Genomic DNA, 15,223 nt, shown 5'->3' with positions numbered 1-15,223 from the left:
ATGAAAAGCGACTCTAATATAAAAGCTTTAACACAGTTCAGTTTCCATTGCTGGTATATGGTACATTTTAGTTGGAATACCTATTGGCTGTTCTTCAGCTTGACTACTACACACTTTTACCAGTCAGAGAAGTACGACCAACCCTAAGGTGAATTTTAATATTTATGATGTTTTGAATTATTTATTTTGTAGGATGTATTGATTTGTATCACCTTTAGCTACAACTCCAAACAGCACCCACAACAATATATACAGCATTTTATGTATGATACTGTAATTGCACTGAATAAATTCACCATGAACTTTTTAGAAATGGGAAGCTCATATAGTCCGCCTGTCAAGGCTGCATAGTTCCTAAGATTTGTTATTTTTATGATACAACAGATTTGGAAAAGTTCTACTCTGCTGACAGCATATCAGCACCAAAACATGAATAGTTTCTCACACTCATGAGATACATGTTCCAGGTTTTTCCTCATTTAAGTGAGTTCAGTTGTTAAGTTCGAATGGTTTGAATAGTTTACGTGCTCAGAAATCTCACAGTTAACGTTAGCTTGTTAAAATCCTGGAATACAAATCCTTAGTCAAAAAGTAACTTCTTCCGTGTAATCCATGACCTAAATTTGCATTAGTTGAGATATTTAAGGTGCTATAAATATGTGTTGCGTTTTGTTTTGTTCGTGAATGCTCTAGAAAGGTACAATCAGTTTTAATTTTACCGTGTAGTGATTTGATACCTCACAAGTTGGCAATTATAACATCTTACCATTAGTCAGACATCCCCGTTATCTCTGAGGGTAGGGGGTGAGGTCCCAGCTAATGAAGTGGATTCGCCTTAATTACTTGTCTAGAATAGCATCAGGAGGTGAACCGGTGCATACATCTGTTAGAAAGAAAAATGAAAACACACATTCCCAGACTGAATAGATATCTTCAGGCTTCTGCTTTGAATGCCATGTGAAAGTTTGGCTATTGTAGCAGAGCCCCCTTCTCTGTCTCTGTGATAACAAATTAATCTCCTTTTCTTGCCAATTTCATTGTGCAAAGCAGGTCAATAGAAAACCATTTATTTTTTTTCTGTCCTTTGGATAGTGGTGAATAATTGTTGCTGATTCACCACAGTCTGTGGGGGTTGTGTTGCCCTGTGCTTTGTCTCATAAACAGTCTTGTTTCTTGTCTTCCTGTTTATCTCTATTTATCTCCACAGAAATTACCAAGACTACTTGCACAGTTGTTGAAGGTTTATTGGTTGGACAAGGGCAACCATGCATACAGTCAGCTCAGCTAGTTCTTTCTCTGTAGAACATATTCATTTATGTATTATAATGATCAAGGCTTATGTGCAAATAATTAGACAAGTGAAGTGGACGAGTTTGGGAGCAGCTTTGTGCAGAGTGTGGAGCATTTGGGGGAAACTGTACAACTTTATATTAAATACTTAATATTACTGCCCGGTTACTGACAAATATTTTAACTTCCTGCAGAGCACTGCATTAAGTATTAACACTAAACTTAATCCATGTACATTGGGGAACTTGGTTTAAATTTGATTTTACTGCAATCTGATATTTATGACTGTAATGTTAGAATTGAGTAAATCTGCATTGCACATAGCTTGTACTGTATATTAAAATAACTAAATGAGGCTCTAATGCAAAATCCTCTACAAATATTTTTGTCTTTATGGACATATGTCCACAGATGAATTAGAATTAATACAAATTACTTGATAATTTGTCTAATTAAAAGTAAATGTATGAATCTATTCCCTTCCATTACAAAAACACATCCTGCAAAAACACAGACTTGTCTGATCAGCTAACTGTATATATATCGATTCATTCCTGTGGTAGTTTCTGATGTATTTCAGGTATGGTTCGCAGGGGAAAAGTGTAACCATGTGTTAAAAAAACAAATTACTTGTTGCCCCACATTTGCTAGATTGTCATAAGAAGTAAAGTATTTGTTTACCAAGCAGTAAAGACTTCCCAGAGCAGTGAGGCATTTGTCCATGTGATATATCTCTCTGCATATGTCTGCTGTCCCCGTATCAAATTAGCATAACCTTATTGATGGCTTTAGGGATCAGGTACATTACTGAGCAGTAGGGAGGTCATCAACAACCACGTGGTTTTTACCACACACTAGTCTATTGTTCATCAGGAGTCAGGACTGTGGTGTGCCTCTCGCTGTGTCTCAGCTAATTACAAGGGCAGCATTGTGCAAAAGTGTGCTCAGTATGGAGCCATCTGTCAGAGCAGCAGATGCATGATACAGCTCTCTGTCTCCAAAATGAAAATAAATGAAACCCAATTTCTGTCACTGGTCGATTCTGTTCCATTTGTTGACTGTGGGTAAAGGTTTAAAATCAGATCTGAGGGGGAAATTTAGGTCTTGTTCAGATTTGGCAGTGACATGCTTCCCGGCTGATCCGATCACAAGTGGACAGCTCTAAGCATGTCAGTTCACATCTGGCATTAGAATGCGTCTGCACATGCGTCTCCAGTGACCACTTGTGATCTGATCTCACTCTGTCGCTCTATATGCAAATAAACACGTAGGGTCGGTATCCCCGAACAGGGAGTCAGACTTTTGGACCTCACTGCACATCATTTCTGTTCACAGAGAACAAACGTGTTGTTGTTTTTAAGCCATCGCAGTGTGACTGACAGACATGTGTTTGTGTGTGTGTGTGTGTGTGTGTGTGTGTGTGTGTGTGTGTGTGTGTGTGTGTGAGAGAGAGAGAGAGAGAGCAGGGCGAGGAGAGGTCGAGCAAATCAATGCACTGCGCACAGCTCTACAATGAAATCAGGTTTTAGCCATTAGACTGTGGCAGAGGATGTCAGTTGAGGAGACGGTCCATCAATGTGGCCTGGACACATTTGCTTCCACACTTTTAACAGAACGTTGTGGCCACATGTGGTCCAGACCAGCTCCGAATGAGATCGGATCGCAGACACATCCTCTCTGTATTTTAATTAATTTAGTTGATACCAGGTCTGAATGGGGCCTTGGTGTTCTCTGCTTTTTTAGTCGTTGGCAAGTGGGATGTACAGACTAGAAATAGAAAAAAAAAGACTTGAAATACTGTCATGTGTGTGAAATTGCCAAGCTTCCTGTGAAGCCCATGCATGTTGAAAGGCTTACAGGCTGAGAGTTAAACAGGTGCCTGCGGATTAGATGCACCACACTATATTTTCCCCTTGTTTTTTCTTGCCGGGCTTCTCGTTAGCACATTATCTGTGAACACAATGGGCTTTCTTTCAATTTTCGGAAAAATGCCTCAAGCGCTGAAACATAATGCTACTTTTGTTCTAAGCACAACTGGTTCTGCGCCTTGACGGTTAATTTATCTGCCTTGATTGACACATGTTGATATGCCAGCTTCATGTTCCTGTCCCCTAAAAAATCTGGAAAGTCTCTAAGCTTCTCGACTGGCACGAGCAGGTATTGATTTAATGAAGGAGCTGATTATACAAAATAAGCCCTCTGTGTGTCTATATTCCACTTTGTCTGCTGTGAATTGGCAATTTAGTGTTGTGGATATCTGTGAAATAAAGGAGGCTTACTGCTATAAAGAAAAGCCACTATTTCACTCTGTGTAAAGCCAGGAGTTCATTGATTGATGAATGGCTTAGCAGATGTGGAAATAAATGGATACAGAGTGCACAAGGACACTGGTCTTCTATCTTGTGAAGTGCACAGAGTATCAGATAGCATATAAGGCCTCTGGGTACAATCTGTTCTTCCAGGCTTCATATCTAATAGTTTCAAATCCTCTGATGAAAAGTGACAACAGATGTGGTAAAAAATGAAACCAAGCACAGGTTTTGTTTGCTTAAAAAACTGCAGATGTGTTCCAACATGCAGCTGATCATGGAAGAAGACACAGCTAATGCCATTATTTTTGGGATCTCCCTTGTAGACCTTTAATTTGTTTTTAAGTTGGGCTGTGGCTGTGGTGAAGGGTTGTGCACAAGACAGAGTGAAACAGGTTGCACGGACTCGATCAACCTCTTCTGGCTAAATAAAGCCTGAGGAAGTGGAGGACTGCTTGTCTGTTTACACAGGAGCCTGTATCTGGTCTGACTGAGTAAACTGTCCCAGGTCTCTGTGGGAGCCAGAGAGCGCTCTGATTGAGACCAGTTGGGAGAAATAATGAGCAGACGAAGGACTTTTTTAAGAGTGGTCAGTGTAAAGGCTTTGTAGCTAAAATGGTCAGTGTAAAGACTTTGTAGCTCTTCAGTCAGAAGAGTCTTTTGGTGTGAATTTATGTGGAACGACAGCTAATTATTAATCAGCCGGAATATTGAGGCTTGGGGAGTTGAAATAACACCGTGAGGCGCTAAATTAAACCTGCTAAGACACACACACACACACACACACACGCACACACAGTCAGAACCATCCTCAGTGGTTCTGAAGTTCTTTTGAAATATGCACCAGTAAATAATCTGGGGGTCTTGGTGTGCGCCGATGGTGCCTAAAAACACAAGGCAAATGAGCAGCATTCTTCATTCTCCATAGTTTTTTGTCCTTAACACTTAATTTCTCCCCTCTTCTGTGTTTAGACGGAGCCTTTCAAAACCACTCTCGGCTGCGGACACCTCCTCTACCACTCTCCCATTCCCACTCTCCCAATCCTCAGCACCATGCGGCCTCCATTAACTCCTTGAACAGGGGCAACTACACGCCACGGAGCAACCCGAGTCCCGCGCCCACAGACAGCTCCATTCCTCCCGAGGGTCCGGCCAACGGGCAAGACTCTGGCGGCGCACAGGACAACTGGCTCCTCAACAGCAACATCCCCCTGGAAACAAGGTAATGCACAACTCGTCTTCCTGACATCTGTAAAGTGATGTTGGCATCTGTAAGACTGAGTTCGACCTGGTGTCATTGAACGTAGCTTTTTCATGCTGTCTGCTTGGTGTTAAAATTGCCAATGTGCAAACAAGAAGCGAAGCAATAAGATGGAAAATATCCTGCTATGGTGGCAAAGGCCTACGTTTGTGATGAACATGATTTTGTGGCAAACAAGAGAAAAGTGCTGCTTTTGGGTCTTTGTCTAATGTTAGCAATCCAGAGCATGCAAGCTGTTGACTTTAAATAGAGTAATTATAATCATGTTGGATGTGGAACAGTTCTCGCAAAATCACATTCAGGCTCCCGTGAGCAGGCTTCATAGCTCCTCCACTTCAGCGTGGTTTTTATTTATTTCATATTAATCAGTATTCACTTCTCTTGCACATTTCTCAATAGGAGGCCCTTGTGTGAAGTAGATCTGTCAAGTGTTATTGTAACAAAGGGAATATCTGTTGGTATTCCTTTGGCTGGTCTTATTGCAAGGCAGTTTGAAACCAAGAATAGTAAACCAGAAACATCCCAAGCCTCCTAATAATCACATCACATTACCTGGCTAGCATTGGAAGAAATTCCCCAAACAAAACCTCTCATCTCAGTGTGACAGGGTTGCCTGCTGAGCACATTTAAATGAAAAACCATTGTGGAACCTTGGTTTAAGGAACTTTGCATGAATAAAAAAATAAATAAAATAAAAAATCTCATTATTTAGATGATTTCATTATTTTCAAAGCAATTCAGAGATAAAGCACAGTTCACAGTTTGTAGTGGTTGTCAAACTTTTTATACCACTCTTTAAAAGACCCTTTTTTTTATCATGTCACACCAGGCTACACAACACCCAATATGACATGCAGTAGTATATGCACACACATTCCTGTGAAACTTCCAGTTTTATGTGTCGTACATCTTCCATTTCTCCTTCATTCAAAATTTCTATAGTTTTATATAAGACAAACAAACAACAAGCAAATAAATCCAGAAAAGGCTGTATGCATTATAATGGGCCCTGTGAGCTGGCTGTTGCTTTGCTGGGAAAAGAAAATACACCCCACAGCTTTGAACACTGACAAGCAGTCTCTTGTCATATATGATGTCAGGTGCGTGCAATACCTCAGCGAGTGTGCTGCCTGTCGCACAATGATGGATATCCACAAGCAGCCAGAAAGTGTCTGCTAAGCTGTTAGCTGGGTAGCGTTCAGCCTGACGTTAGTTTTGCTGGTCGGCGCCGATTCAATTGTCTCTGACTGTGTCGAGGCCCAAGGTGTATCAGCATTTCTTCCAGCGCTGTTTACTGTGTCAAATCCTTCCAGTGCTTGTTCTCATTATTTTTGTGACTGCTGAGGTCCTGGAAAACCCCTGACCTGTTTTTAAACATCAAATATTTTTGATAAATATTGCTCTCTTATCATTTATTTGAAGAAAAAAAAAAAGAAAAATTATATAATAAACCTTATCGACCAAAACACTCTGTCACAAATGAGGCTATTGTTGACAGAGGAATAGTTAATAGTTAATTTGGCTAAACAACCAGCCATGAACAGACTCACTGTCTCGTCCTGTAGTTTTTTCTTTTTTTTGTGCGACGCTTCAGTCAACAGGAAAATGAGCACCAATTTCAGCTGGTAGGACAGTTAGTGCCATAATGACTGATTATGCGTCATCCAGCTCCAAAATTAATCCTGCACAGGTACTCCCTGTGGAGCAGAAAGCAGATGGTAAGGAGAGTGGTACTGCAACAGGCAATAATGCTGCTAAAGCCACATATGTATTCTCTCTGACCTGTCACTGTGAAAAAAAGATCAACCGCCACAGTTCCAATAATGAAACTGAAATCATTAGTAACGTCCACACGGACTCTGAAATATTAAATGCCACTTTTACTTAGTTAATAGTATTTCAATGGCCCTCTCTCGTCACTTTTGTGAAATTTAATGGCCCTGATAAATTCTGCACTGGTAGGTCTCACCCTGCTCTGCCACTGGAGAGACGCCAACAGTTGGCTGGCCCTACCAAGCCTCGACACTCTCTTTAGAGTTTTTGCCAGGCGTCTCCGTCTCTGTCTCTCTCTTCATTAAAAGTTGTATTCTTCTCCCAAACAGAAGTTTGAGAGACCATCAACAGACTTCACAAGTGGCCTCAGAGGGGCAGGGATCAAAAACAAGGCTTTTCTCTTGTAACACTGAACATGTTCAGCCTGCCCATTGCATGTGGACAGTTCATTTCTCCATTACATTGCTGCAGTATTTCCTTATGGAACCAGAGCTCTCACGGGGAGGAGTGCATTTTGAGTGAAATGAGACATGTGCCTCTCGAAACTTTAGAATGAATTGAAAATGTGATTTTTTTTTTTTTCCCGAGTTACAACAACACGATGAAAAACAACTGTTCTCAGAGACACCATCCAGTGTGAAAACAGCTTTCTGATTGAAAATGAAGTAAAGATATTAAAGTGTTTTGTCTGAAATAAGTGTTAGATACCTTAAGGTTCTTATTTGTAAGTGATGCATTGTTTTCTCCCAACCACAACCCTTAAAGGAGCCAGAATACTCTAATGTTTATCAGAGAGGAGCAAGACGCTTGCAGAGAAGGGCAGGGCTCGTACAAAACAAGGTATGGCAGTGCCCAAACGAAGGGGGATAAGAGAGTTAGATGTTTTTTGTCTCACACTTTTTTGTAGAAGTAGTTCCATAAGGGCCTTGGTTTCTTTTTTTCCCCACGCTGTCTGTCTTGATCTCCATTTGTCAGTTGTTGTTGCTTGGTGATCACGTACTGTATTGGCATTTCTGTGTTTTTCCTTGCACGCACATCTCACACCGGCTTCATATCCATCTTTCCACCTGTGTGTAGAAACATAGCAAAGCAGACATTCCTAGAGACTTTACAGGACAACCTCATTGAGATGGACATTCTGGCATCGGCACGCCACGATGCCTCGTACAACGACGGGTATGTTGCATGTTTGCTATCTGGCTCGCGCCACTGTCACAATCTGCTCTGCCATGAAAACAATTGTGATGCCTGCGCTGTTTTTCCATCAAACATCCTCTGTTTTGAAATGCTGTCAATCATCAGTGTATGTCTCCCACAGTGTGAGAAGCTTTGCCCTGTTTGTCCCATCTCCGTTTAATACAACTAACAATTTGCATAAAGTCACATTGTTGGATTCCATTGGTTTTGATTAATGTTAAACTTGACCGCTTTATGAAACACACTTGCCGGTGTTATCTCTTGTTGCTAGAACAGAATATGTCAGTGATTTACCCTGATATTTATTTATAAATAAAATATAGTGTAAGTGACTTTGCACATCATACATTGTAATGTGACATTCAGTCACGTTCATGTCACTGTCGCGGGAGAGCTTCTTGTAAACTTGTCAGGGGAACGGCCTTGACGACAGAGCCGCCGCCACTGACTCTCTGATGAGCTGATCATATGCACTTGGACATGCAGCCCTACACATGTTTTCTGAGATAGCCAGTCATGTTCTTCAAGGACAAATAAATCTGCTAAACTCCGTGCTGCAGCCTTATATACCGTATCTCTCCTCTGGACAGCCTTGACACACAGTCACAGGGAATTACCCTTCACCAGGCTGGCGTGAATACATTAACAAGAGCCAGCTGCGGTCACTATGATTTAATATCGACTCCCAGTTTGGACCGGGCAAAATCTAGCGTGCTTAAGTCTTCTCTCTGCTAATCTTCCACTTGAAGGGACTGCACTCAGATAGACAGTCACCTACAATATTGTGATCCCTGAGAAAGTGGATGGTTTTCTGTTGGACTAACTAGAAACTGTGTGTTTTTTTTTGTTCCCAGGCACTTCCTGTTCAAACCAGGTGGAACATCACCAATGTATTGCACAACATCACCAGGATACCCTTTGACCTCCAGCACGGTGTACTCGCCTCCCCCACGGCCTCTGCCAAGGAACACCTTCTCCCGCCCTGCCTTCAGCCTGAAGAAACCCTATAAGCACTGCAACTGGAAGTGTGCTGCTCTCAGTGCCATTCTCATCTCAGTAACACTGCTGTTCCTGTTGGCCTACTTCATTGGTGAGTCACCTCCGATGCTCCCACACACCAGGATGGGCACCTCTACCTATAGCCACCTCCAGCCTCGCCCCTCACTTAGCTGCAGACACAGGATGAGTCCGACCTCCTTTTTTTTGTTCCCTCCGTCGTCCGTTTGCAATAGTGTTGAATCTGCTCTGCTCTTTGTGCGAGTGCAGTCATATAAGGCCTCACAGATTGACTCCTCGCCCCTCCTTGTCCAAAATACCATTACCATTCATAGATTGGGTTGACTGAATCCGCGCAGATGGGCAATCCAGTTGTGAATAGGTCCGATAGGGAAGGAATTAAAAAGACATCGCACAAGAGAAGACTGCACGTTCGGAATATTCATCTCATTTGATTGAAGATTGGCTGATCAGCATAGCCAGGTCTCAGCTGGATCAGGTCTATCAACTGTGATATCTGAATTATACTATCAAACCAGATGCTCTCTTTCTGAATCATTTCATTCTCTAAGGAACAACATTTATACAGTACCTGTTAACACAGTCTCTTATTTATCTGTGTACTGTACTATAAATCAGAGACAGCATGAGACATGACAACTGACACAACACGTTGTTCAGTGGTAAATTTAAAAAGAACGTGTAAGTGCATTCTGCAGGTTATTGCTGTGATGTTGTTGCTTCTTGTTTCCCATAGATCAGACAGAAAACCAACTTTGTGGTCTTCTGTGGATTTTATATTGATTGTCTCTCTGTTGTGTTCCTCATAACAAATCTCCCCAAAACCTCGTGTTTGAATCAACTATTCCCAACATTTCAGCTGGTTAGAGGGTGAATCACTATTGTTAAATCCATCAATCATAGTGAAGCAAAGGAAAATATGACTTTCTTTTTGTCTTTTGTTATTATTGCTTTGAACCAAAAGGAGATACAAAGGAGCGCTGCTTTCAGTATCAGTGGTTGGTGCAGTTGGTTTCAGGTTATTTAAGGTGACATATCCAAAATGTTTATTTGACTTAAGGAGACCACATGTTGATTGAAATAGTGCTAAGAAATTGGCTACAGTTGGGGATGAGGATATGATGAGCAAAACCGGAGTAGATAGGAGGGATGACACATGGGACACAGGGTTACTGTAGTGCAGTGAGGGGAGAGAAGACAGGTAAAGCTCCTGAAAATGTAATGTCAAACAGGTATGAGTGGTTTAAGCTCTGGATTTAAATGGTTGGATATCTCTGTTGCCTCAGTTGGCAGACACTTCCAAGGATGTGGTGATGTGCTTGAAAAAGCCAGCAGTACCTTTTTTATTCAAGTAATAAAAGTTCCGGCTGGTCCATTGTAACACATTCAAATAAGGAGTTGATACACACTTCTATTTAATATATTTTACCATATAATATACATCTGATTGACTGTGGATACCTGTTTAACATATAAATGGGTTCACTTTTGAATTCAGTCTCACACTGAAAAAGAAATAGTTTCTCACGTATAGAGGGATGGTGAGAACATATCAGTTCATTTGTATCAAGTCAATGAAAGAACAGCCAGATCGGTCTGTATGGCCTTCATCAGTGAGATAAATGAATTCTTCATTGAGGACATTTGTTATAGATATGTATTATACAATCGCGAAAGCTATCGTTTCTGTTTCTGCTTGAGGCCAAACGAACTGAAATCTGATTATTCTTTTTTTTTTCTCTTTTTTGTCACCACAGCCTTTTAAATGGTTTCACTTGAAATTCAAAAAGGCGCTGGATTATCTACATCTTCAGTATTTTTAAACCAATGATAGTGGGTGTGAGCAAGTTCTGCCTTAGTTTTGGCATCAGCAGTGTGGTTTGGATGTACAAGTAGAGATACAGTATGGGTCTCCTGTTTACTGCTTGTGACCTGGCTAAAAGCCAGAGAGCACCATCAGCCTGATAGTGCTTAATCAGGCTGTGTAATTATACCCTGCAAAACTCAGACCATCTCCCGATGCACCACAAGTAAACATGCTGGAGACTAAGCCTCATCCTAAGATTGGAATTTCCAATCAAGAAGGAGGGCCATATTTAATTAAAGGCTGATGAGAAAATACATTTAATTTGAAGTGCAATTAATTATTGAGGCCTGTAATTGGGAACTCTGGGTGAGATGTCTAATGAACCCAATTATGCCCCATGACAGATGTTTTGACTTGTAGCATGGTTTTATTTTGTCACAGCTTTGCAAATCAACACATTTTCAGATCCAAAAAGGTCGGGGGGTTAAAGACAACACTATTTTCTCCATGGTCGTTAGCTCATCAGCAGATTTGTTATATGTTTTAAGGTCATCAGTATCCTCCACTGACATTCACTCTGGGTACCTAGCTAAGGACAAAGAGGTTGGGCCTCCAAACTGCAGCATAGATTTAGCTTCCATGCTGATTTTAACCATTTAAGAATAATTTGATTTGACTTTTCATTAGCTCAGTGTGACATCAGTACTGTTAGTCTAAATGAAAAGAAAAGGTGCTTATCTATTCATGCCATCGGTTCTTTTTATTGGTCAAGACAGAGAAAGCATTTGTTCTCCCGTCTCCCGTTTCTATTCACATCTCCCACAAGACAGAACACAAAGTTCTTGTCAGACTGCACTGATTTTTAAGCTACACTAAACTTTCACAGGCCACACAGGGAAATTATACTGTATGTCTGTATGATTACTCTATGTACCATCCAGGTTTGTTTGTTTCTTTTTATAATGACTAGAATTCATACTATTTTTTATCTCCGTCATTCTTCACTGCAGGGCCGTACTCTCTAATGCATCGTACCACCACTTTTACAATTATATGTGAGGAAATATTAAACTAAACAAACTCTATGAACTGGTTAGTTTTCTACCGTATCTGTGGTTACATTGAAATGTTTAATTTCTTTAATTAAGTTCTCCCTAAACTGGATGTTGCAAAGGCATCTGAATCTCACACTCACATTTCGTATCATTCAGTGCTATATTTACCACAGCCTGTAACAGTACTTTGTTTTTGAAGAAAGAAAACCTGTCAGTGATGGAACAACTTGGCTCTAGAAAGAAGTGTGGCTTTACCTTGAGACCTAGAAATTATCACAATATGATATTGCAGATATTTGGTGAATTAAATAAAATAATTAAATGAATTAATAAATATACTTGAATTTATTTATGATCATTGAAGTTTTTTTTATAGATTAATTAGCCATATAATTAAAAACATTGTCACACCAAGGCAAATGAGACTATAACTGTGCTGTCTTTTTTCTAAAATAGCTCCTGATGGTTTGCTTTTTTTTATTTGATGATTTTGACCACTAAGATAAGGAGAAAAAAGGTTCTACTCATCATAGCTTCCCTTGAAGTGTGCGCTAGTTGGAAAGAGCTCTTCAGATCAGAGGATAGAAGCACAGGAATGCTGGCAGATGACCCACAGCAATAAGCTCTGACTTCCTCAGATTGGCTGAGAAGTCTTCTACTACAGTACCTCTGTTCCCTAATTGGCACATGGCGTGACCCAACTTCCTGCCAAGAGATAAGCGAAAGGAGGGCACAACATGTGCTCAGGACAAAATGGGCGATGCTACGAAGTGCAGTTCTCTTGACAGGGCAGTGATGTCTCTGCCAGTGGCCATCTCATTAGAAGTACCTTGTTATTCCTACAACCTGTCTTCATTTCACAGCCAATTGCAGCAGCTGAGTGTCATTGCACAGTGTTTGCAAAGTTTGAAAAGTGAGCAAAACAAAATCAGGAGGCTCTTCACTGGCTCAGGTCCAATGCTCTGCATATCATAGATACCAAGAAGGCGCTGAAGTAAATCTTTAAGAATGGGGGGGGGGGGGGGGGGCTCTCCAACCATTTTCCATTAGAGGCCTCAGGGACGGATGGGATGAAGAGCGAGGCTCACAAAGACATGATTACGAGGACACTTGGAACGACACCCTGCATGGTGACTTTGCAGTGGTTTTCTGCCAGTGACATACACTAACTCTTTTTCCATTTCGCCAGTCGATGTGGTGCTACAAATCAAAAGGAATGTTTTTCTGGAGCTTATGAAATGGCAAACAAAGCCATCTGTCTCTTCACTGGTTGTCCTCCACTGATACAGTCACTTCCACAGGCACTGGACAGACACAGAGCAGCTGCTGGTATTGCAGTTGAACTTTCATCATCTTAGCAAATGCATGTGTTGTATCCCTGATAACTATGCTATTGCACCCTATATTTCATCACAAAGGCATATTTCAATGAGCACCAGTTTATCTAGTGTGCATCATTAAAATATCCATATACAAATAACAGATTTGTAAAAAGAAACCTCTTAAAGTTAAGCCCACCTCTTATAGAGATCTACATGGAGGAAGCAGGCTTTGGTCTGATGCACTGTTAAAGCCAGAAATCAATCGGTGTCCTCCAGACCGTTTGTCCTTTGAAATTCGCTGTCCTTGATCTGAGAAGTACCTGTTTCCTCTGCACATTGCTGGAAGATGCACAGAGACTCTGAGTGTCACCTGCATTTGTTCAAGCATTTCCATGAAGAAACAACCCTAGAATTGTAAGCAACATGCTAAAAGAATCCTTTGCAGAGATGAGGCTGCAGGAACCAGAGCAGCTCCTGACTGACATAAGATGATGAGTTTACATCACATCTTTGTTTTATTTCTGATGGACAAACTCATGTCCATCTCTAACAAAATTCTGTCCAATAGTGTGAGTCTGTTTTACTTTTGTTTTTATCCACTTGTTATTAGGCTCAGTTATAGATTAATCTACAGATATACAACATCAAAGCTTAAAGTCTGAAGTATGATCAGATGCTGTTTTCTAAGTCTTGCTTCTGTAGCTGTGTAATGTCTCATCTTTATGGTGACATGAACTAGGTTATGCTCTCTCACTCTCACCCTCACTGAAAGGTCTGGGTAAGTCCAAGCTTTGCTGTAAAACCATCAGATAATTTCACTCTTAATAATTGAATTGCTTGGTTTGGTACTTCAGGAGTGTAAGAGAAGCAACAAACCTATAAAATAGCTATATTGAGTTTCTGGGCCTGTTCTGCTGACTGTTGACTTCCAAGGTGGCTTTTGCCTTGCTAAGCTGGTCTTGTCCATTCTCTTATTGGTGATCTGTCATGGTCAGCCCCTCCTCCTCTGTCCGGCACTCTACTGCCATTGTTCCAAAGGACATTTCTTTTGTCGACCTTGTAAAATATCAGCATGCTTCATCCACTGTGTTCACACTGAAACACCCCTGGTGTCTTCCTGCTGATGGTTTTTTTTTTTTCATCTCCTTTTGTCCACTGCTTTAGTAGGGGAAGGGAAAGGCACCAGGGTTGGAAAAATGACAGGGCACAGGGGACGGTCCATGCCAGTGCTGGTGTGGGGAGACAGATGTCGTCCCAAGGGGTCAGGATAACATTCATCTTCTGATCGCACTGCTCAGCACTTTAGAGGGAAATGCCATTAACCATTAAACCACGTATTGTTCTTTGTTCTTGGGAATTTACTCTCTGTTGCCCCTATGTCACAGCTGTCACCTTTGGATAATTACCCCAAAGGAACAAAAAGTCTGGGTGTAACTTTGCATTTAATTCACGAAGCATAATTATTTGCTGAGATAAAATGAATTAAAAGTCACTTAATAGAAACCAATTCTGATGTTGTTTTGTGTTTAATATTTCAGTCATGCACCTTTTTGGATTAAACTGGCACCTGCAGCCCATGCAGAGACAGATGTACCAGCTGTCAGAGGACAATACAAGTGGCCTGCCTTTCCCCACTGATCTGAGTTTGCCACCACTAGGCAACACGGGCTTGGAAATACCTGACCGCAAGGGGAAAGATGAAAGTAAGTACAAATTCAAAATTTAAGGATAATTTCATTAAATACATAATAATCTTTTTTTTTTATTTAACCAAAGCATATGTCAATACATGCACTTGATTTTTGCTTTCAGAATAATGTGTCACCCTCAAGTAGTACACTGTTGCATACACATCAGAAAACACTGCACAAGGAAAAATAAGTTTAACTTTTTTCTAATCTTAAAGTTTACAGATGACATTTTGAAGCTCAAGCAACTTCGTTATTATATTGTCATGCAGTTTCCCATTGTGTCCACTTGTCTCCATGGTATGCAAAGAGATCTGCTTTGTAATCCTGTGAAAGTTGTTGTAAGTGGGAAAGTGTTATTTGTTCCTGGAGGGAGAAAATGGGACAGCTTAAGGGACTGAGTATCCAGGGGCTGGAGGGGGATTAGCCACTCTGTCCCCTTCAGAACGGATGTGATCCTTTCATCTCCTAGCCTGGGCTGCCTTTCCTGGCAGCCAAAGAAGG

At 41.0% G+C, this 15,223-nt stretch overlaps 1 protein-coding gene across 2 annotated transcripts in view; it reads left to right on the top strand.

Moving 5' to 3' along the window:
- The window catches only part of tenm4 (teneurin transmembrane protein 4), a gene marked incomplete at both ends in the record, with an annotated part of 110,992 nt that overhangs the window by 28,290 nt on the left and 67,479 nt on the right, over positions 1–15,223 (top strand). For both annotated transcript variants that reach the window (XM_083984489.1, XM_083984488.1), the window contains 4 exons: positions 4,572–4,821; positions 7,711–7,809; positions 8,685–8,920; positions 14,570–14,734. In XM_083984489.1, coding sequence (XP_083840615.1) covers positions 4,572–4,821; positions 7,711–7,809; positions 8,685–8,920; positions 14,570–14,734 — 750 coding nt within the window. The remainder of the gene's footprint in view (positions 1–4,571; positions 4,822–7,710; positions 7,810–8,684; positions 8,921–14,569; positions 14,735–15,223) is intronic.

The sequence above is a fragment of the Trachurus trachurus genome, assembly GCF_905171665.1.
Source record: "Trachurus trachurus genome assembly, chromosome: 13".
Lineage (NCBI taxonomy): Eukaryota > Metazoa > Chordata > Actinopteri > Carangiformes > Carangidae > Trachurus > Trachurus trachurus.
The sequence above is the reverse complement of the archived record's forward strand: the minus strand, read 5'-3'. Positions and strand labels throughout refer to the sequence as shown.